At 37.2% G+C, this 24,379-nt stretch overlaps 2 protein-coding genes across 3 annotated transcripts; one reads left to right on the forward strand and one right to left on the reverse strand.

Annotated features, from left to right (window-relative positions):
* Nucleotides 1-210: 210 nt before the first annotated feature.
* Nucleotides 211-23,948, reverse strand: LOC141592672 (uncharacterized). 2 transcript variants are annotated; one of them, XM_074413440.1, is made up of 36 exons: nt 23,667-23,948; nt 23,491-23,584; nt 21,663-21,757; nt 21,075-21,571; nt 20,772-20,979; nt 20,221-20,529; nt 19,520-19,655; nt 19,244-19,381; nt 18,854-18,935; nt 17,148-17,440; nt 16,934-17,047; nt 16,113-16,363; nt 14,920-15,156; nt 14,259-14,411; nt 13,152-13,289; nt 12,220-12,462; nt 11,468-11,595; nt 11,244-11,361; nt 9,757-9,918; nt 9,520-9,667; nt 9,324-9,424; nt 8,592-8,753; nt 8,361-8,408; nt 8,043-8,150; nt 7,292-7,366; nt 6,053-6,103; nt 5,239-5,382; nt 5,040-5,158; nt 4,634-4,721; nt 4,021-4,080; nt 3,753-3,951; nt 2,897-3,048; nt 2,653-2,723; nt 1,844-2,000; nt 1,457-1,659; nt 211-368 (listed from the first exon to the last, which is right to left on the reverse strand). In XM_074413440.1, the coding sequence occupies exons 1-35, from the start codon at nt 23,817-23,819 to the stop codon at nt 1,495-1,497; spliced, it is 5,397 nt and encodes a 1,798-aa protein (XP_074269541.1). In that variant the 5' UTR covers nt 23,820-23,948; the 3' UTR covers nt 211-368; nt 1,457-1,494. The 2 variants fall into 2 exon arrangements, with proteins under 2 accessions (XP_074269541.1, XP_074269533.1); XM_074413432.1 differs by lacking the exon at nt 211-368 and having other exon boundaries at nt 1,443-1,659; nt 23,667-23,946.
* On the forward strand, nt 350-1,375 carry LOC141620693 (uncharacterized). The gene has a single exon (XM_074437665.1). The coding sequence runs from the start codon at nt 350-352 to the stop codon at nt 1,373-1,375; it is 1,026 nt and encodes a 341-aa protein (XP_074293766.1).
* Nucleotides 23,949-24,379: the final 431 nt, after the last annotated feature.

Below are 24,379 nucleotides of genomic sequence, written 5' to 3' on the forward strand. Positions count from 1 at the left end.
AGTATGCAATAACCGCACTTTCTTAAAATTTGTGACACTATTACCGTATGTTATGTATTGGATGCGTTGTATTAGATGAGATCTTGATTATCAGTCAATTTCAAAGCTGCTGGCTCAGACAGTCAAATATATTTTCTCGATATGATCGCACCTCTCTTATTTCTTTCCCGTCAGAAATAATAGAGGGATCGTCTCTCTTAAGAATTATGATTGGTGTAGTATTTAATGAGATAAATCGATTCTGATTCTTGTGACTCAATACACTGTCAAAAAAAAAAAAAAAAAGAAAAAAAATCTCATCTTGATACTAACTTAAACCCGCTAGATACATATACTTCTTGAGGAGTATATGGTCAGAAAAGGAACAACTAAGGATAAAGAGAGGATCTCTGAGATGGTACGTATCTTTTGTAAAAGAACTTTATGGGGTCTACCGGGACCACAATCATGGAAAATCCTTCTATGGCGAATTCTGACGGACTCCTTGTCTGTTGGGTATAATTTTTCGAAAAGGGGTATTGAGGTGGATTCTTCGTGTAAGTTATGTAAGTCAGATTTATTTGTAATGGAAACAATGGAACACCTGTTTCGAGACTGTCCTGTGTCTCGTAGATTGTGGGCTAGTTCTGAGTGTGGGATTCGAACTAGTATGGATTCGTTTATGCGTATTGATCATTGGATTATTGGCTGGATCTCTTTTTTGAAGAAGTTGGAGGATGCGGAAATGAGGCTAATTCGGTTTTTGGCTATGCTCTGGTGCCTATGGAGCATCCGGAACCGGGTCCTGTTTCATGATATGGATTTTCATCCCATTGGTTTTTTTAATTTATGGGCACAAATTGTGGGAACGGTGGATCAGGTTAGTATCAGGGCTCAAAAAGATACTACCACGGAAGATAGCAATATAAACTCGTCACAACAAGAGAGCGTCCTATGGATTCGTGATAGTAATCCTTGCTGCCTTGTGGGTGAGATAAGACAGTGTGATGTTGTTCGGGTGATGGTTGATGCGGGTTGGAGAGGGAAAGATACTGCGGGTGTGGGGTGGGTCACTTTGTCGCCGACTGGGGAACAACTAATGACAGCTGAGGTAAGAATTACTGCTGAGTCTCCTTTGCAAGCGGAAGGGTTGGGAGTGCGTATGGTTATTCGATGGGCGCATGACCATGGTTTTAGGCACTTGATGATCTCGTCTGATTGCTTAGGGCTTGTTTGCCAACTGGCAGGACTACACCGGCCGCACCATCAAATAGAGGCGGTTCTGGCCGACATCCAGTCTTTCTTTCCTTTCTTTCATTGTTTAGCTATTAGTTACATTCCTAGAGTTTTAAATAATGTTGCTCATAGCCTTGCTTGTAAGGCTATGACCCCTTAGTTAGGTACGCCTTCTTTTACAGCTGTCAAAAAAAAAAAAAAAAAAAAAAAAAAAAAAAAAAAAAAAAAAGAAATAGGGAACAAACATAAAACCCTCACTATTTTGATTGTAGGCACAAGTCATTTTGATCTCTGTTGACGAGTATATTCCCAGACTGCTATGGCTCCACTGACATGAACGTTAAGCGACCGCACAACTCCCAACTGTGGGATCTCAATGCAAGCATCCAGAACATGAATTATGTCGGCAGGTATGCCCTCTTTTTCACGACCAAGAACAAGAACCTGGAAAATAATAACAGCACTCTTACTCAAATCTAGACAAATCTTACACAGCTCAAACTGGAATACTTTTACGCAACTCAAAAGTTATCAAAACCTTGAGAAAGGATGGGATAAGAGATGAAGTTTCATTGTATTGACAAACCATAAATCGCTTAATTGAATAAAACAATTGAAGACATTTTACCGTTTTCTGGGGGTAGGTATACTTGTCGAGGAGGACGCTATTTGCAGTTTGCTCCAATCCCAATATCGAGAAACCCTCTCGCTTCTTTTTCTCCAAAAAGTTTTTGACGCTGTCCATAGGAACCTCTATGATGGGTACCCACTTCTCCGCCGTCACACTGTTGAAGATAAGTAAATTTTAGTAGCAATAGTGAGAGGCCAGAAAAATCGAAATAAAAAAAATGTGTATGGAACCACTTTTGCTGACTTGGTTCCTTAATATTAGCCTAAATGATTTAGTGTACCGGTTTTTCTAACGTGGGGATCTAAGGGCACATGTTAAAGTCACTTAAAAAACGAAACTTTGCCAATAAATGTTACAGTGGAATAATGTATTATACTACTATGAGCAGGATTGATCTATCTAATTATAGTGGTAACTGGTAAGGGCCAAAATCAAAAGGGGTATGATAACATCATTGTATTATGGTCTAGGAACCACACCTAGGGCTGATAGGCACAGATGAAAAATGCCCAAATCAACAAGAAGATGCTTAATTACAACTACAAGAACAACGTAACCCTAGTGTAAGGGCTCCCACAAATTGCGGGAAAGGGGAGTTTGGATGTACGGCCTTAACCCGCTGACATAGAGAGGTTGTTCTACATGACCGAAAATGAAAATTGCGTCTAGAATCGCATCGTGAAAATTTAGTGAGACATCTTTGCTTTATTCCATAATATAATTGAAAAACAAAGAATAATGAGTCACAAGGGAGATGCTCATAAAAGGAAAAATAAAGAAGGGAAAGAGAGCAGAAAGACAAAAACCTTATCAGCTGGAACTGTTTATCCTGTAGCACACTAGCATCAGCCACTGCCAGACCACTTGCTTTGAAAACCTGCCAAAAACATAGAGCGCTTCTCTTTACAAGGACCGAACATCAAAGAGCATGACAGAAACAAAAGGCCCATAGTGTTGTACCAAAGAAATATCAATCAAAGGATAGAAAATGAAAATGTACGACATTTAGGCCGGTAATACAGAAGCTTATTGCATGGCTTAAAAACACACCTCACAAGTCCTTGCCAAACCAGCAAGATTAGGTATACGATCAATAAGTGAAGCTACAAGTATGATCTGCTGTCTATTGGCCTTCATCTTCTCAATAGACGTGTTTCTCGAATGCAGTATTTGCTCAAGGAGTCGGTCCTCCTTTTCAATCTCTGCCAGTAGAAGACTAAGTTTAGAGAGAGAACACACCAACTCTTCAGAACACGTGTACAAGTTGTATATTTATATACATATTGTGTAAAACAAGACCTAGTGCAGCAGAACCAACTTGACTAAGACATCCCATTTCCAAAATCTAACGCAATACAGAAAGGTGTTAATCAGGCCTGGTTTAACTTGATTGAACTACAATTCACCTGAAATTAGCTTGACAATGATCAACTTTCTTGTAACTTTTTCATAACAGGCCCAAAAAATATTGACCTGAAAACTCGGAGGCAGAAGGCCCTACAATCCTACATGTATCACTAGTTTGCCAGCGCCCCAAAAGGCAGACAATACAAATCAACGCAGTTTGTAACCATATTCCCCCTTCATAATGACTAGAGCTTGAATCACGTGAACAAGTAACCCAAAATAGACAAGACAGTTTGTAAGAACATTCCTCTCCCACCAAAGGCACTAACCATCTGAGACTTACCTAAAGTCTAAACCTGTCGAAAATAACTTACTAGAATGAAACTTCATCACTCATGTCCGAAATCCTCTCCACTTTTAAAACCCAAACAGCTCAATCAGCACAATATCCTGATATGACATAACGCTTCTGTACTGGACTATCATCATCATCTAAAAAGCTTATTGAGCTTCATCTAAACAAAGACAATCATTAGCAATCAATCATCAGAATCCTTACCATCGTGCAGCATGTCATGTTTTGACAATGTGAACTTCTTCTGAAAATCCAACGAAAGTTCACTAGATGGAAAAGGAAGCAGCATATCATGCCCTGAATCAGTCGGAAAACTTTTAAGATCCTCAATGGTCATTAAACTCTCGTTCTTCAGAGTAACTTCGTCCTTAGCCATTGAACTTCTAAGCTCTTCTCTGACATCCTACACAAAACTTCAAAATGAGACTGTCCAGAAAGCACAAAGCAAGGAATGGTAAGTGGAAAAACTTACATTCAGAAAAGTCACCAGTTGCTCCATAAGGGACATCGGAACACACTCAAACTCAATATCCTACAAGATACCAAAATGGAAATCAGAGTTTATAAAGAAGAGATCTTACAGCTCAGCAAAATAGTCTATTCCACTTGAGATTTCAAGTTCGAAGTTTGCAGGTTTACACATGGAACAAGATAAGGCAAGCTTTAATGTTTTCAAGAAAGATATTTATAGACATGCTTCTAGAGTAACCAGCAATCAGAGAATAGCACTGCATGTTATTCAGCTATTCCACAAGGTTCTTTAGCTTTCTTACACTCATGTCCTGGTATGTAGCCAGACTTTGTGACTGCCCAGTTAGTTCATACTCTGATAACTGCCAAACAATCCCAAAATGACAAGAGACTGTAATTCGGGGGAAACACAAGCAAGCACAAAAGTGTATCCCGAACCTCTAGAGCATACTCCGTATATGATTTACCAAAGTAACCAGGATCTAAACTGAGGCATCTCACTAAAAATTTATCAGAAAATATGTAAAGAGGACATGATATGAGTGAAATTGGTCGCAGCTTGAAAAATAGAAATGTTCAATAGGTCATGTCCATCCTTATGAAGAAGAATCTACCTCAACACGGTTAGAGAAGATTCCTGCAGGTGTAACTGATTTATCTGGACAAAAATCATCAAGATATCCCTCCATTGAGGCTCGCAATCTGTGAGCAGTAAACAGCTAATGGTCAGGTACTCAGTTATGCTTAAGCAAAACTATCAAACAAAAGACACAAAAATTTGATTGTAACAAACAAAAATTTCATCCAGTCCAAAGAGCAACTGGGAAAGACATGGATCAAGGAGAAGATAAGTGACATCAAAACTAATTTTTTTGAGTGAAAGTAGCACAGGAAAACATGGATGAAACAGAGCTCTTCACTGTCACCTAACTAAGGGTAACCAAGTTCAAACTGTTTACTTTTGGTGAGAATTAGCCTTTGTTTTTTTTTTTTCCCCAAGACAAAGAAGCAGAAAACTACCTCACACAATCAGGATTTTGAGACAAATATGTCCTCAAATTGCATAAGCACTTCTTTTCCAGATTGATGGAACCAGAGCTAGTAGGCAGCAGCTTACAGAGGACCTGATATACTAGCAACTGAAGATTGGGAAAATGGTGTAAGCATGCAGGCTCAGTTCACATGTTCAACGTAAATAAAAAAAGTAGAGCATGTATACCTGAGTAAAACCACGCAAGGTATGATGATGAGATGTCAACAAGGGAATTATTGGAGGAAGTAATTCATCCAAATGCCTTGACTGAACTTCAGCTTTTGCATGGAGCATGATGTTAGCCGCAATAAACACATAAGAGGATAATGCCTGCATCCAATTCAAAAGTTCAGTTATTTTAATCGTATATCTATCCATGTCCAATGTATGGTATTAGACTAAGACAACTCTAAAACTTGATACGCGTCACATATTTAAAAACAATCGAAAAGAATGGACACATACCGGGAAAAGATGCAGAGAAGAAAAGAGTGCAAATGCATTTATGATATGCTAATGCCATGCGCCCATGCAGGAATCAGGATAGGGAGCACAATAACACATAAATATTCGAAAAAAAGTACTCAGGCAAACCAACTTAGGAACAAATATGGATGCTAGATTGATAATCATCAAAAAAATGTCAACCATTACAGACAACTTTCTGTCATGGGAAGAAATAAACAAAAAAATATGTCACAACGACAGATGCGTCCTAACACTTGACTATAGAAAAATTCTGACTTCTATCTCTATAACAAAAAGATTTCAGCACACTAATAATGATGATAAGTTTAGCCCCTTTCAGTGTGCAAAAGTATGAATCTCCAACAGCAACAACATCATCCCGACCCCTCAACACCTCCCACCAATTGCGGGGCAAGGAGGGGGAGGGGGGGGGGGATAATATATAGCATGAAACTCTGCAACCGTGAAAAATTCAGGAGAATGACCATGCATCACAGTACAGTGGCTGGTGAGAAAGAAATTATATGCATACCTGCGTCTTCATATCATAATCACATAAAATAGGAACTAGATGCTTTTGTACCTGTAATGAAATTGAAAGCATATTCAGCCACTGTATTTCTTCCTGAATCCTAATCATATGCAAGGAAAGCAGTTATATCCTGAATAAGTCATGGGCATCCCTATAGGAACAGTATGATCCATTATATGTATCTGTATCATAAACCACTCCATAGTTCATTGTTCATAGTTTAATATTTATTTTACGTGACTACAACAATAGTACATATTCCAATTCTATATGTTCTTCCTTGTTCCTTATTGTGAAGTTTCATTTGATCTTCTTGTTTTTTTTCTAGGTAACTATTTCAACATGTCCAAGTTACAACAAAATTGCTCTTACTAGGAACAGAAAAATAGGGAATTGCACTAGCTTTTATAGCCTAACACCACTTACACTAGGCTGCATGTACCGGAATGTCGGATACGGTTATTTCCCGCAAAATTTTAAACTTTTTGGTCTAAAATGGAAGTATCAAAGTGTTGGACAGGTGACCAAAGTGAAGTGTCGGAGTAACACGTGTCTACCACAAAAACTTTAATGTCATACTTTTTCTTGAGTCTTTATACTGGACTTTTTTTTTATAACAAGCGGGCCCCCCAAATCTCTTATGCTATACCACCTACTCGCCACGCAAAATGACAGCTCTTCCTCATACACAGCTTCTAAAATCCACTCCCAAGTCCTACATAGACCCTATTGTAAAATTTATAGCAATGCGGCCCAAAACACAACTTCTTTTATTTTCCTAGCATTTGTAATAAATATTCAGTATTAACGGTACGAAATGACAACTTTGTCATCATAAAGTGGCTTTCTGAGTACAGTATCTCCTCTATTAATAAGCCCACTTGCACATTGAGGTTTATTTTACCAGTATTCTTAATCTTTATGCCAATTATTATGGGAAAAAGTAAATCTGGAAGTGAAGGAAGTATTTGTAAGATTAGTTTGGAAAGATAGGTGTCTTCTATGCACATAAAGAGGAGAAAATTGAAAGTCGTGCTTTCAAGATGCATTAAAATTTTATCGAGTATTTCCTCAAAAAAAAAAAATTATCGAGAATACAGGAAAAAAGAGAAAAAAAACAAGTCTCTTTTGAAATGCAGAACTTGATTACAGTTTCAAAAAGAGGAATTACCTAAATGTGGACAAGCTCTAGGAGAACCAGAAAACTAGAAAACATATCACACCAGAATATTTACATACCAAGAATGGAAAGTCAAGGTAAACACGTATCGCAAAAGTTTCCAAGTATTGTCGAACTGCGGGAAAGTTGTTCCTCTGCAACCAGTGTAGCATAAATAATATTAATTGATTGAAGCTTAGAGTAGAAAGTGACTACTACACAAGATAAAATTATTGTGTTCTTTTATACAGGGCGAGGAGATAAATATATGTACCATCACTGTACGAACACAAGTTTCTATAAATTACTTCATGGTTGCGAAGATGCCACTTATAAAGACCTCTAAGAAAATCAAATAGTCAACTGTGTTTTCTGACTTTCTCTTCTTTTCGGGGCTTTCAGTCACGAAACAGCTTCATCATCCAAAAGAGAGAATATAGTGGATGGATCAACTTATACAGAAGTAACAGTAACCTTCTACGCACCCAAAGTAATAATTTAAAAAAAAAAAAAAATGAACTTTCAAAAGATCAGACTTTTATTTTTGTTTTTCCAAGATTTGCTGGAATTGTGCAGTTTTTCATAATTTTCTCGAAATTTTCTGATGAAGCCAAAAACGCTTAAAGTCCTGACGCTGACAAATAAAAATCAAACAGTTTCCCCATTATAAGTGAATCCACTTTCAATGTTACAGAGTGACAGAACCCATGAATCCATGGTATTTGACCAAAAAAAGTCGCCAAAACACTCGCTTTTCAAAAACAAAAAACAGATTCGCTGCTTTCTTAAGTATGTGTCTAGAAAACCTAGTGTGCCAAAATTATCACTCACATAAAGGCATGTCGATAAGCAGTCTATCACTCTTTGAATAATGTCTTGACGAACAAATCTAGATAGAACGCATATCATCTGCCAAGCACGAACTTTCCGACGATGAATCTGTTTCACATAATAGAGCTTTACATCAAGAGAAGAGACAAACACAAACAGAAATTGTATCCAAAAACAGATGTCTCAGTTATATAAGTGAGATCCTCAATCCAAACAGCAGAGCTAAAAGAAGTATTTAATGTTCACTTCTGATCCCGTCCATATATATATATAGCAACAAGTAGTGTAGCCTAGTTCAAACAGACCCCTACAACTCACCGCACTATGCTTTTTATACAGTTCTTTTGAAAGATCCTTGTCATTGACCTGCATCAATGGATAACAGCAAATGAAGTTAATAAGCCTAAAAAAAAAGTTATAAAAAATGGCCTCACGGCATACAAATGCAACCTTTTCCAGCATGGAACCTAGACAAAAAATGAATTCTGATAGTTCTACAATGTCAAACAAACCCAACAAAAGTACTTCATATCAAAATAGAAGCTGTACCGTAGAGTCAAGAAGCTCCAATAAAAATGCTTTTCCAGATTCAAGCGCCGCGCAGCAATCAGCATTTTGTTTCCCTGATCCAACTAAATCAGCTAAATCTGCTAACTTGTTAAACAGTACCGCAATAGAGACTCGTGCATACAGCTCCGTATTGATAAAGGCCTGAATGATAGTCAATCATTGAGACCCAAGATACATAATAGTATAATACCATATGAGAGCAGGAATATGTGAGAGTCTAAACCAATAATTAATCCTCTTACAATCTCAATAATTGATCAGACTGACCATATGGTATCTTTTGGTGCAGACACCATTTAGTAAAGAAACGTTATCTGTATCAATTTACACCAGATCCAACTATATTTTAAAAACTACTATGTACCTAAGTTAATGTGTCCAGTCCAGCCAAATCAGGGTTAATGGTTTCGTAGAACTACTTAAAAAATGACATGAGCCTCTAATTCTTGTTAAGTGTGCAATAAGATTCTTTTTGAGTAATCTTAACTGAAAAAATACAGAAAAGTCAAGTGCCAGTCCATACGGAGCACTTGAAGCTAACTAAATAGGAGGCTAGGAGCTTCAGAAGAGCAATCTCAACTCTCGACGAGTAGGAATAATAGAATTTACAACATTAGACTTATCAGTTACATCCTTATACTCATAGGTGGTAGTCTGGTACAAGTGATTTATAAGAATTGATTTCCAGAGATAAATAAAAAGGTCACATACTGCAGTCATTTCATTGTCTGAAAGCATTCCCAACAAAGACACTTCAGATTTTGCTTCACCATTTTCCAATAGTTCAGCTTCAAAATCTTCGTCGAAGGCAACTGGACAGAGAGAAATCCCAAAAAACTGTACAGTTGTTCCACATCCATAATCTGAGAGCAAATAATGCAGAAAATCTCAACAATAGCCGACTCACCAGAACCATAAAGAGTCAATAGCTTTAGCTCCTTCATATAGTACTTTATGACCCCAGGATTAGATAGCCAAAGCCCTGTCAAATGTAGAGCTGTAAGACGGATAGTACGTGGACTTTTTGCGCCTTCTTCAAGAATCTTTTCACAGAACTACAGCATATAAATCATGCATAAAAACCCTTGAAATAACGTAGAGAGGAGATACAATATTCAGTGCCAAGTAAAAATGTAAGACGTACCCATTTGAGAGGGCCAGGTGCATTGTGAACCACATGCATGTCTTCATCTCTAAAAATAGACACATGCAAGACAGAAGAGAGAAGTGCTGCAATTGGAGCAACTCTACGCTTATTGCAACTAGTGTGCAGGATCCACGAAGACCTGACCAGCTGCCATATCATCTGGTGATTACAAAAAATCAGTAAAATATGTCATACTTTTCAAGGAAAATAAAATAGAAATAATTGAATAACATCCCTGCTAAGTGCAGAACAGAAGGAGACTCTTTGGAGGCACTTGTGTAATGATTAGTGATGAAAATATCAATGTCCCTTCATGGCGGGAGGGCGAAAAGAAAGGGGGGAGGAGGGGGGGGGGGGGGTGTCATGTATCTAATAAGGTTCATGTAGACACGAATTCACAAATTAAAAAAAGATACTACACCATTCAATATGTCACTGGAAAGATAAACGGTGAGAGATGACTACTGGGCTACTGGCCACACAAGATAGAAAGTACATATGACATGAGAATTCAAGAGAATTAGACAAATATAAGTATTGCAATATATGTATTGCAGTTGCAAATTAGCATTTTTTTTAATGGAGGATGAAACAAGAGGGGAACAGCCGGGGGACAATTCCTATTTGGGAAAAGTGGTTATATCATATTAGATCAAAGGGTACCCAGCAGTTCAATATTGTTTTTCTGTAAAATCAAATATTAATTAAACTCTATGCAGCTTAGTTTAAAAAAGCGCGCCTTGGATGAGGCACCAGCAAAAACACCTCTCTGCATCTTAGGTGCGCCTTTTAGACGAAACTCACTTAACAAGACTAGCTAGTACGCACTTTCCATATCTTTTTCATCTAGATCTTTAATTATGCCATTTTCCCCATTATTTTTACCTTTTACTCCCTTAAATGCTAGCCAGTGTGAAAAATCCTAAAAAGAGGTATTGTTGTCCAAAATTTATTTGGAAAAATACAAAGTTTTTACGAAAAATAGGGGGCCTTGTGTCCACAAGGCGCGAGCCTTCGCCTTGCGCTTTCCGCTTCGTCGCCTTAGCATCTTAGTGCCTCAGTGCGCCTCTTCAGACTAAGCTATGAAGAGAGTATCAAGAAGTTAAAGCTCGGTTTGAAACTGTATCTCGAAAAAATCAGTCACCGAATCCTATTTTCAGTCTTTCTCAACAAATACGGCCGAAATCCTCTCAAAAAGCAGTCATGGTATTCTTCAAAACTTTGGCAACCGAATCACGACCAAGTTTTGAGACCAATATTTAATACTATGAAAAATAAGAGTAGGGAAAAAACAGACAGAAAACAACTGTATGACAGCACCAAACATGACAAAATTGATTAAAATCAAGTAACTTAGCAGCTAAGGTCGTTAAGGGACAGTGTATAACCCATCACTACGGTACATATCCATCAGACATTTCCCTTGAGGCTCCCTTCATACACACACATACAGAAGAAAAACAAATTAATAGAGCGATTCATACCTGCACATCAACCCCATGACACCTAGAAACATAAGAACTGCCAGAAGTTAATAGATCCAACACCATTCTCACTGATCTCAGCATTGGTAAAACGGAAACTTCTCCAGCATTTTCGAGACTGTCAATTCATTATAGTTGACAGTGATGAGGCTAATTCAAAACCATCTAAGATTGCTGAATTTCTCATGTCATGCTAACTTTTAAATATACGGTGAACTTATTACCTCTCAACAAGATCGGTAAAGATAAATCTGACAGCGTCATCAGAGAAGAAAACATCACCATGGCTAAGCTGGACTCCATTTTGAAGAGCCTGTTGTGGGATTGACAATATAGCCTCCAGGCAAAGCCACTGAATCATGGAAGGGGTGTGGAGGGAAGGAACATTAATGCATTGTTTGGATACAAGAATGCCCATAAATCACAAACTGACTTCAAGAGTATGAATTTCGGTGCATATGCATAAGCCCTATTAATCACTTCATCTAGTTATATACCACTTTTATTATTTCATAGAATTCATAAAGATAAAATTTTAGTAATATTTTGTTTATTTTTCGATTTCCAATGGAGACAAAGACTCACTACTATTCATTGGCATAGTAATATGATGGAATACAGTAAAATGACAAACTAATATCTTGAGCATCTAATATTGTGAAGAAGCAAGTGCAGTTATCAACACGATTTTCATTATGTCGCTGGAAATGGACACTTTTTTCCTTTCTACGTAATGCTAGTGATGTATCATAATATTTTATTTTAATTTTGTTGTGCTTTTCATTAGCCCAACTATAAAATTTACCTTCTATTTCTGGTTGTCCAGTGCATACAAAGAATCTGGTTACTCAAGTTTTTCATCATTGATGAAGCAGTTTCAGTATTTTCACATAGCCAGATATCCAGCAATATATAAAACACAATAGAGAAACAACGGATAGGAAAGTTAACGTGTACCAAATCATAAAAGGATTACCTTCCAGTTCATTAAAACCGCCTTCCTTGATCGCACCAATTGGCGAACAGCAAGAAAACCATTTATTTGATTGATAAAAGTAAGAGCCAAGGAATCAAGTATCAGCTCATCTTTCGCCACGGGATCTGAGCATTTATGCATTTCTCGAATTAAGCTGAGAGACGAAGAGGAAATTACACGACTAGATGCTTTAAGAACAAAGCTCAATGCTTCATATGCTGCTAGTCGAATCTCTGCATAAGTCTGCTCGAAAGCATTCAATCTAGTCAGTTTTTTTATAAAAAATACAGAGTATGATACGGGTTTTAAGTGACACAAGGGGGATGAGCCCTATGGACAAAAAGACATCAACAGTGTGACACCCGTACTCAAAAGAAGATCTAGATGCTTGCGCTTGTAAGCTCTCAGAAGTCATCAGTAATTATCTGATTATCTCCAACATTCAAGTTCCAGTCGGAGTGGAGCATTTCACACCAACTACACTACTTAAACAAGCGGAACTTGGACTCCTACGTGTAGAAGCAATACCATAAAAAAATAGAAAACTACTTTTAATCCAAGCTAGTCACTTGAAGTTAAAAACAAAACACATAGTAGCTGGTATAAGCATGGCTTATAGCATATGCCATATAGTGCTGAAACTGTCAGTCAAATGGCTTTATTTTCAACTTATTTGCAACGACCATCTCGAACTCCCACGGAGCTGTAAGATCTATTGAATTGTAACTTTGTGCAATATATAAAAATATATATTTTAGAAAAGGGTCCATAAAAGAAAAGGCATGGAAGTTATGGAACATTCACCAGTCAAAAACTCAAAATAGATGTATCGTGAGTATACCTTTAGAAATCACAAGACTCTTGGACTCCGAAAACAATTAGTGCGGAGCAACACTCTGATTAAGAAAAGTTAATTGAAATTGTCATTATACCTCAGTATCACCAATAGGTGTGGAAACAACTTTGTAAAAGAAATTCCACTGATAAGTGAAAGCAACATCAAGAGTCACAGCGACTCTTTGAAGAGCACACCAAGATGACACAGCTGCTAGAGTTCTTACAGAAACAATCTGCAAACACAAAGTAAAAGAATTAGATCAGGAAGCGTTTCCAGATAAAATTATGAATGGGCGAGTGGTGGCAAATGGCCACAGCTGAAAGAAATGACCACATACACCCTAGGGACAGAAAAAAAATTACAATCTGATGCATCCTTAAACCAAGGGAAAAATAACAAAGTATTTGGAGCACTCGATGAAACTATATGACATAATTTGAACCCATAGAATTGCACAAGCAGACCTCAAGATTCTTCAAAGATCATTACTGGCATGGTACAATGGTTTGAACTGTTGAAAACAATTTTCGTAATTGACTCACTTGATTCAAACATCACAATAGAACACAGAATTACAAGTGCCGACCACTTATTCTCTCGTCCTCATTACTTGAAAAGCGTATCAATATCCCACTAGAGAAATAACAAATACTTCCTCTTTTAGGCAAAGTCACGGGCCATATCATGACTCTGCTGAAAGACATGAGACCACATTTAATTCTAATTTTTTTGTGCTTTAAAAGACTCTATTCAAAAGGGAGTTATGTCCACCAACATCAGTTACAGCAACTTGGTTCTTTAAAAGGCATTCTCCTTATCCAAAATATGTCAACATATATGGACAGAGTTCTCTACTAAACATAAAACCTATGAGCTTTCCTTAAAAAGCTCGGAAGAATGTATAGATAAATAAATTCTCCTATCTTAATTAGCATAAGTGAACACTGTCTCACAGCATAATACGAGTGTCTCCCTTTGAAGAAAGGGAAGGGGTAAGTCGTACAATAAAGATAATAAAATGGAGGTATTAAAAGTATCAACACCGACAACCAAATTGTAAGGCTCCGTGTCAAAATCCAATCATGAAGTTGCAATTTTCTAAGCCAAAACCTGAGATTTCACTAACGCAAACAATATGGGGAGGATTGAAGACAAAAGAAAACGAGTAAATAACACAACTGATGAAAGCATAGAAAAATACAGCTTGCAACACAGATGTCGTCACAGGTGAAGACAGACGTCGTTGGCTAGGGCCTCCTAACTTTCCAGTTACAGAACCAGGCAGTTCATTATCAAATGCAACATCAGCCCAGAATATTGAACAAGACACTTCAGCAAATGAGATAAGGTCTTCCTGCATACAAGACACAAATATCAAGTTCTGGGGTTTGATACACATTAATGGAAAAAAAAAAAAAAAAAAAAAAAAAAAACTAGGCGCCATTTTGTTTTTATATCTTAATCTGTCTAGCTTTTTGCACTAGGAATGAAGCAGACATTTAAGATGGCATAAATATGACAATTTGATACTTAAAAAGCCTTGCAAATGAGAGTAAGAAAAGTGTTGTGGGAGAAAGAGCAATGGTGGAATTGGACATGGCAAACTGAAGCCGTCATTAAGACATTCTATAATGACTTGTACTAGTGGAAAAAACAGTTAGAAAGATGAACAAAAATAAATGGAGTGTATAAATGTGCTTAGTTAATTCCCAAAAAATAAATAAATAATTTATTCAAATAACAAGGTCTATAATAAGGTTATAGGCACCTAGAAGACATTCTCATCATCTTGTTGTCCCTATATTATACAGCACGGACTAATAATGAAGAGATCTTCAGATAAATTGTTAGGTGGTTATTACCATTATGATCAGAAAAGAATCAATAAACTTCTCAAGAATAGCATGGCTCTTATCTATTGTCTCATACAACTCGACTTTTGAGCCAAATTTTGGCTCCACTTTAGAAAGATCGTCAACCCTTTGCTGCATCAATTCAAGCTCGTGAATTAAACTCAAGAGAAGTAAGAGAAACTTCACAGGCATATACTCCTCCAGGCCGCTTTGTTGTCGGATTTTAACAGCCTTTACTTCGATGAACTGCATTACGCAAGAGCGAATTCAAAACAAAAACTAGCATAAAGAATATAATCACCATGTCAATAAGCTCAGAACACAAACCCCCTTAATCTGAACTTGATTAAGTAGCTCAATTTCAATAGAGTGAAATAGATATTGCATATTAGCATAAAGCTCATAAAAATAATTGAGCAGGAGCAAAACAGCAATTACATAACCTAAATTTATGACATTAAATGAAAAAAAAAAAAACTTTTTCCCAACGTATCTGTGGTCTATAAATATTGGTCCGCATATCTATTCAAGGGGTCACACACTCACACTAGAACATTAAAAGCACTGTGAATAACTAATCCTCCGGGAAATACTTTAACCTTAAACAACTCCATGATATTAGATGGGCTACATAAAAGACATGGAAGGAAAGGAGTAACAAATTAAATTCTGTGAACATTTAATTAAACAATAAACACTACAATGACAAACTTTACAGCATCTGTTATCATCAACAGCTTAATGCAAAAAAGAAAAAAAAAAATATGAATAGCTCACAGTTTACTAATACATATCCAGAAGAGAACCACCAGATAAACTAAAAAGAGTAACACCGCACAAGACAACAATTTAACTGATGAAGGATGACATGGTTAGCAAGTTGGATGCCGTGTCAGCAAACATGCTTTCTTGGCCTATGGAAAGGAAAATAGTGTGAGAATATTTTATTTCAGTGCTACATGAGCACAGTAGAGTAGAAGACATTAATGTGGTGACCCCTTGGGAGGACAACATTTTACATTAGTCCGAGGGTAACCACATGGTTGACATCCATAAAATGTGCAAACCAACCCAGAGGACTACACACTCGATGTTTATACTTTATAACACACTAATCAATTAAACCTTCTGAACCAAAAAAATAAAAGAACCAGCAGAATATCAAATGGAACAGTAAACTTAAGAAGAAAAACAATTAACACCTTGATTAGGGATTCCAACTGTTGCTCTTCCTCCACCAGAAGAAACAGAACTCTTGTCCATCTTTCTGCCTCAGCAAACCAAGCAACCAAGTCATCATCACCAAACCATTCCTCCCCACTAGAACACAGCGTAAATCTTCTCGGAAAGTCACACAGACTATGCAGAATATGCATTCTGGCAAAGCTGTTCGCTGCATTATCCTGTTTGTCGCTCCCAGCCAGCCAATTTTGTAATTTGTTTCTTAAAGAACCTAAGGGAACAACAATTGAGAGTGATGAACTGAATGATACGTTCGGAACCATTAGGAGAAGGCAAGCATAAAGATCGGCAAAGGACGAACTTGGCATTTCCTTATAGCAAAGCAAGAAAAGAATATCATACAATGAAAGTACAAAAGGATGATTCATGTCAGCCGACCCCAAATCATTTTGGGATTAAGGCTCTGATGTTGTTATTGTTGTTGAACGTACAAAAGGAAATAAGCACTAGTGTAAACATCTAAACGACATATGTACGTAGATCACCACAGAGGTAAAATATTCCATGCATAAAGAGCTCATGATGAATAAAATAGTCAGCATTGGACAACTATTTCACCATTCTCATTAAAAAAAAAAAAAAAAAAAAAAAAAAGGAGTGTCACTGTAGTATCATCATACACAATTACACAGAATCAGGCAGCATAGAATTTCAGCAGTTTCAGAAACGATTGGGTCAAAGATCCATGACAACATCAGTAACATAGCTCGAAGGTAAAGAAGAGGAGATAAATTACCAAGTATCCCATCAATCAAGAATTATATTGCAGAAAGTTGCATACCAGTTCTATCAGTGAATTCACGCGGCAAGGCTCCTATGAAGTGGAAAATTGATTCAAGGGGAAGTTCATGAGCACAAACAACTGATATGGCAGCATCCACAACATCCTCACAAACTGGTCCATCACCGGAAAAAATGATTAGACAGGTTGACAACTGAAATGTTTGGTTCACACAGTAACTTCACAACTCAATAACACAAAAAAAACTACAAACCTCTAAAACGGAAATTACGATTGAAGTGTTGTTTGCTATTCTCAACAAGAAATCTCAAACTATCAATTAAGCCTGCCTTATCAGTACAGGGAAATCCGTTGATTCCTGCTGAGTGTGCTGATACATCTGCGTGTTCTCTGGCACTAAAGATACCTTCAATATGCGTCTGAGCAGAAGCACTTGTAGACTTACTTGCAGAAATTACACATTGAGAAAGGCTCATTAAACCAGCTCGGCTGAGAGACTGCTCTCTAGCTACAGATGCTAACTTTTTCAGAAATGAAACTTGTTCCCTGCAAACAATCATATCATTTCCTCAGAAAATTACAAGATTAACATGATTAACATTAAAGTAGCACTACCAAAAAAAATACAGAGTATAAATTACATAATTCCATACTTCCAGCTTTATCTGAAGCATCTAATCCTGAAATCCAGCCAAGAGTCAAGACTTGACCAATGTACATGTAAATGGTGATTGGCGACTAAACTCTAAGAATCGTTCATACAACAAAGCCCTATCCCCCCGCCCCCTTTTTTTCCTCTCTCATTTTGCCTATGTTGCTTGGACTCGGTTAGAAGTATCCGACACGGGTGCATGTCCACTTGTCGTCTTTGGCTATTTTAAGAAAAAAGTTTCATGTTTTTGGTCTAATATGAAATGTCCGAGTGTCGGCTGTCCGACTCGGGTACGCGAGGTAATAATGAAGAGTCTGAGCAACATATTTTGCCACATTCTCTCTCTTTCACATAGGTCCTTATTTTCTACCCCCTTTTGTTGCCCTATATTTTTCACAACTGCAATCCTACAATCAGCACAAACATTCAGATAAAAGTTGTATTAGGTATTTAGGTATGATGTGCTGCAAAACAATGAACTGTTAATCCTCTCCAATTCCACGGTCGGGTAAAGTAGCCATGTAAGTATGTAAGTTCTCCCAAAAATGAACTCTACTTTTGCCCCCTAACAGGTTACCCTCCATGGCAACAGAGTCAGCCCACAAAAGCCTCATATTTACATTAGAACAGTTATCCTTTCTTTGTTGCAAAGTGTAAGCTAATAATTGTAATGCATAGACAAAATCAAGTTACCCTATCAATTTGTTAAAGCCACTTCATTTTACTAAAACCCCAAACATAGCATACACCTCTTTGCTAATTTTTTTTTTTTTGACAAGTAACAATGTAACATATACGGAGTAATATTAATTAAGTGACACCAAGGAGGTGACGCCCATGTACAAAAAGATGCCATACATGTGTCGCTCCCATATACAGAAGGACACCGTAAGAGTGACGCACATATATAAAAAAGACACCCTACATGTGACGCCCATACACAAAAGGAGAAGAATACTCCTCTTCAGTATTCACCTCAAAATCATTCTCCATTGTTTTGAGCACACAGCATAAGAGGATAAAAATGGACAACATATAATACAAAAACTTAACAATCACTCCTATGCATACATCAGTCATAGTGTACCTCTCGTTGACTGCTTTTTCATCGCCTTATCTGTTTAACTATATTCTACAAGTACATGGAAATTGCGTATACATATTCTAACGTTCACAGCATAACTTCTCGTATTGAAGTACATAACATTTTCAACACCCCAAGCAATGTACCAGCTATGAAGATTATCCACATATCAAGGAACATGATACCAAAGTCACACAGCTTATAATAAACCATTTCCACTTACCTTATAGACAAGAAACTACAGTACTGGTGAAGAAATTTAGAGGCTCCCTCAATTGTTCTTGAACTGTGAACCCCTCTTAGTCCTAAGATATGTAATCAAATTAGGAAACATACACGCGGAAAAAAAAAGTGAGCAATTCTGATATACTTACTAAGAAGGGTTATCAGGCTACAAAAACACTATGAAACCCAATCCAGCAAAGAAAAGTGTCAGTACATCACATGAGGAGACAAATAAGAGAAGTTTGCACACTATATGTTATTTGAAATCATGATCAGTGTTCACAAATTCATACATTTACCTTTAAAAAAGACATGATCTGACTTGCTCCATTACTATTTTTCCAAAGAGTCAAAAAAGAAAAAGAAAAAGGAATCACATAGCACTGACCAAAATCTTTGTGATGAACTGGATCATTCATCCCTTGCATAAATGCACCAAGTATAAAATCTTCAGGAAACATTTCCCTGCAATTGTCCTGACTCTTCCAATCAATATCCAAGAATGACTTCATTATATAGCATCTGACTGCAGCAGTTAAATAATGACACTCAATTGTACAGAAAAGAGTAACTCGTGAAAAAGACAAATATCTACAAGCAAAAGTTACAATGATTGAAGTGTGTGATATTCAGCTGCATATCAAAGTCATGGTTTGCTAATTACCAAGAGGATTATCGTGACAAAGCCCCCGTTCCCACAAAATAGCTAGCCAATTGAAGTCGCTACTAAACACATCAAACTGCTGGTTAGATGCCACAGAACTTTCATGATGATCGGAAGGTTGAAGTAGCAACGATATCTGCAACCATTGCATGATGAACATTTCAATACATGGCAAGACCGATAGATTATTAATATCAAGCATAGAGCTAATATTAAGGCAAATTTACTAATGCAAAACTGATGTAAGGATTTTATAAATTTAAAAATCAGTATATTGTATATACAGTACTATTTAAAGCCATGGGCAAGAAGATTAAATCATGAGTAAGGGTATTTTCTTATTTTACAAGATAAGATATTAATTACGGGACATCTACGAGGTGATGCCCATGTACAAAGAGATACCAAGAGTGATATCCGTATATAAAAAGACATCACAAGGTGACGCCCATTAACAAAAAGACACCCTGGACGTGACGCCCGTAGGTGGAGGTTGTCAAATCAGGATATTGTTTTGGCATAACATTTGGTGTGGGGATCAACCTTTGAAAATATTTTAAACTGTTCTAGCCTTGAACCTATCAAGAACTTTACTGTAGTTAACTTGAATTTACTTTACCATAACTTTGTTATCATCTATCAACAGCATGCTTATTTGGCTACTCCACCCAGAATAATTACAAAAGCACAAACATACAAACCTGGTGATTCCATGCTGCTTCAACCAAGTGAGTTCCATACTCTTCCAGCATTTCATACAGAAGTATAAATGCCTCCCACTTCTGCTTTTGACTCAAATCATTATCACTCGGGAGCCCTATGTTCTGAACACCTAACGACTGAGCCTCCTCTTCAGCCCACAAGTCTCTTTTGGTCATACCATGAGGAATAGTACCTTTATGATGTGGCTTTTTCTCTGCCAGATTTGAGTTTAGCTCTCCTCCATTTGAGAATAAAACTTTTTTCAATATGTGCAATGATTGTTTCCTAATGAAACTTTCTTTATCAACCTGGAATCCCCAAAACATATTAGGAAACAAAAGAAGATCAATAATTATACTTCCTCCTAACCAAAATTTGAAATATAAGAAGATTGGTTTGGATAAGAGTAATAATTAAAAAAATGATAAAAATGATAATAAGAGGTTAATTTTAAATACTGACAATATTACAAAACAAGTCTATTAATTTAATGAACCTAGCTATTCTCACAATCTTCATTAAATAATTAAATAAGAAAATAAATAATTACCAAGCCACGTTTCATTTCATCCCAAAAGTCTTTTTCGGCTTTTATATCGAATACTTCAGCTCTATCACCCATATCCACTTGATGGCCACTAACACATGAAAAATATGACAAATACAGCGAGATAATACCATACGCATCTCTTCTCTCTGCAGATCCTAAACCAAACAACATCCTAGCAGACTTCCACAAATTCATGAAGAAATATTGCCTGGAAAAGCAAAGAAAGTAGTTCTAAACTTCTAATTCAAGGAAACGTATTTGATTACCCAGTAAACATACAACAGAGCAGTTATTTTACTATACCTGGATATATTACATCTTTTTCCTTGAACGCAAACTTCAAAAGTGCACTTAAACGTAAATGCTTTGAAAAGGGAAGGAAGAAGAAGACCAGCAGTGCAGGATCTATGCTCAGGGCTCTGTGAAAGCATTTGGATAGTTAAATTACAAAGATTCCATACCAAATGTCCACCAAACTTTTCAGGACAGAAGACGTCGGTCGAGGTGGAGTAACCTTTCACAGATTGACATTTTTCAGTAGCAGCTTCTAATAGACTACTCAAGATGTAGCAAGACAGAGTAAGTGGCAGATGTGGACTCTCGGAGACTGTATCCGACGTTTTTAGTTCCCTTATGCCTAGAAAGACATACTCCCCACTCCGTCTAATGATAAATGAATGCTCACTTTGATTTACATCCATGGAAAGAACTACGGATCTCAAAAGAAAAGGGACCAAGGATTGCTCCATTACATCCCAGCTACTGATCTCACAAATAACTTCAAGTAGACAATGTACAATCTGCGACCATCGACGGGTGCAACCAGAACCCAGTCAGTAATGCTGGATGATATAGATAAAGAAAAGTAGATGACTACTTTCACAAGCTTACCTCGTGGAGCATTTTTTTTTCATAGAGATGAGTCATTTTCACCAACGGAATAAAAGCTTCCCACATAAATCTCTCAAACGCAGAAGCATTACCCCCTGCAACAAAAAGAGAGAGAGTACTTGTAATCATCCATTCGTTCCTTATACATAACAAAAAAAAAAATGCCAGCAACGATGAACTGGTAAACTTAGTGGTTTTTTAGGTAAAAGTTTAAGGGTAAGCTGTAAAGGCAACCTACTTCTCAGGCCTAGTCCTCGAACTTACCATAAATATGAGCATAACATGAGCTAGTTTGAATGGGTTTCTTCATCTGCTATGAGGCTTGCTAAGTGCCTAAGTCAGCTTTACCACACAATTCCAATATATTTGAATCACACCAGACAAGATAAGCCTTAAAATAAAAACTTGAGATTGTGTGGTTAGACAAATTTTCACACGGCTTAAAGAAAGTAAATGTGCTCATATCTGAATCCAGGGGACATTTCTTTACACAATGATAGGTGTTGCATCGATTGAAGATAAGATGAGGGAAAACCATTTATGGTGGTTTGGCCATGTACGGCAGAGAGCGCCGGAGGCACCGGTGAGGAGAATTGAGAGTTAGGGAATTGATAACATTGTTAGAGGAAGGGGAAGACCAAAACAAACACGGATAAGGGTGATTGAAAAACGATATCAGTGTCACTGAGAGCATGGCGAAGGAGATAGTATTGTGGAGAGAAAGAATCCATGTTGAAGATTAGTTTGAATTTTAGATATTTCCTTATCTTCATTCTAATTAAATATTTATTTTTTGATTCATAAACGACTTATAATACTTTTTTTTGTTTTACAAATCCATTTTGCCACTTTAATCTCTAATCTTGGTTTTCACGCATTTCTTATTTTTATTCTAGTTTTCACAAACAATCTGGTTTTGTTAACCATTTATCTATTTTCTTTTCCTTTGTTAATCTACCTTTGACCGTATTGGTGGATTCAAACCTATACGGATTCGGATGATGATTCATGTTAGCCGAGTAGCCGACCCTAAGATATGTTGAGACTAAGGCTTTGTTGTAGTTTTTTTTACATTTCCATAAAAAGATGAGAGCAAGGAACAGTAATGTGTGTTGTCTATTGACCAAAGGAAAGGTTGGGGCATAGCTTGTGGCAATTTGGTCCCAGAACAGATATCATTATAGAATAAACACGATTCTTGATAACATTGAGAAATTTGAAAGCATACTTACTCATCACATAGCCTCTTTAAGTTGTGGTCTTGTTAGTTGTTAGTAGTTGTTACCATGTCTCTAAACATGTTTCGGAAACTAACAATTAGAGCTCGTTTGTATTGAGATAGGCTAATAACTACCCCACTAAGGGACAATAGCTACACTAATACACTTCTCTTCTAGGGAAATGCACTACTCGCATACTTCCACCAACCCACCATCACTTTCCTCCTTTACTCCTTTGTTTTAAGTTCCATTACCCAATAACAATTACCCCGTAAAAGCGAACACTACCCGTGCGACTTCAAAGACTCAAGTCCTCGGCCTTTCCCTTCCCATCACCCACAATCATTTTTCATACTTCACTCATTTGCTTTGAGCTTCATTATTCCCTAATTATCACTCCCAATACAAGTGAGTCCTAACAGTAAGACAAGCCCAGGCCTTTATCTTCCCTTCACTCTCCATCATTTTCATACTCACGTAGCAATCAATCCCAATACAAGCGAGACTTCAAAAGTGCCTCGACTACAAGACATAGCTACTACATTGTACTAACAAGGCCAAAAACTCGAAACTAATCCGAAATAACTACTAAAAAGTTCGAAAATTACCGATTTTCTTCAGCAGGTGGCATATCCCTCTCACATACGACACAACATATGCGCATTCCTCAGAACTCAACTTCTTGTTATCAACACAAATTTCCTATCAAACAAACAAACAAAACAACATGAACTCCAAATCACAAAAATCAATCAAATTAAATCAAAATTAGGGAAAAACAAACCCTAGCGACGTCGGAGAAGTCCGAAAGAAGAGAATCGAATAGCGACGACGGAGATTCGCCGGTGGAAGACAAAATACAGTCTAGCAACGCCGGAACAGCCGCAGGAGGAACTTTCCGGAAGCTCTGTGAGAGTGATGTGCGTAAAGTCGCCATTATCAAGAGAGAAAGAAGCTTGAATTTGAACAAAAATGGCGGAGAAGAAGGTCAATTTGTGTCAACTATGTAGTATGGAGTGTATAGTGTATATTGGTTTGGTGGCTGGAGCTGTTAGGTTTGTATCATAAACCTCTGCTAAATCCCGCCTTTGGGTGTACGGAGCAGTAGTTCGGAATAAGGTTCGGTAAATGGTTCAACGACTTTATACATTCAGTTGGTCTCTCTTTAGGGTCATGGCCGGACCCATACGAGCTTGGGCCGGGCCGGGCCGAGATAACAAAATTGACCCATATGTGCGGGTTGTACCTGCCGGGCCAAATAAGAGGGCCTATTTAGCGAGCCCAATCGTGGCCCTCATGGGCTAAATCGGGTTTTCGAGCCTAAATATGTTTTTCGACCCTAAAATTTACGACTTATTGAACGAAATAAGTATCATAATACCTTCAACTAATACTTTAAAAACACATCTACTATAAAAAATCGTACAGAGTATGATGAAATACATGAGTTAATTTCCAAAAATATTGTTCCGGGTGTAATTCCAGAGCAAGTATAGT

The sequence above is a fragment of the Silene latifolia genome, chromosome 1, assembly GCF_048544455.1.
Source record: "Silene latifolia isolate original U9 population chromosome 1, ASM4854445v1, whole genome shotgun sequence".
Taxonomy (NCBI): domain Eukaryota; kingdom Viridiplantae; phylum Streptophyta; class Magnoliopsida; order Caryophyllales; family Caryophyllaceae; genus Silene; species Silene latifolia.

What these genes read in the sequence shown, in the direction of transcription:
- LOC141592672 (XM_074413440.1), bottom strand. Translation starts at nt 23,819, where the DNA reads ATGGCGACTTTACGCACATCACTCTCACAGAGCTTCCGGAAAGTTCCT. An exon ending in AAAAAAAAATGCTCCACGAG is followed by an intron (nt 21,572 to 21,662) that starts GTAAGCTTGTGA and finishes CGATGGTCGCAG; the next exon opens with ATTGTACATTGTCTACTTGA. An exon ending in CGGTTTTAATGAACTGGAAG is followed by an intron (nt 11,596 to 12,219) that starts GTAATCCTTTTA and finishes TCCATGATTCAG; the next exon opens with TGGCTTTGCCTGGAGGCTAT.
- LOC141620693 (XM_074437665.1), top strand. Translation starts at nt 350, where the DNA reads ATGGTCAGAAAAGGAACAACTAAGGATAAAGAGAGGATCTCTGAGATG.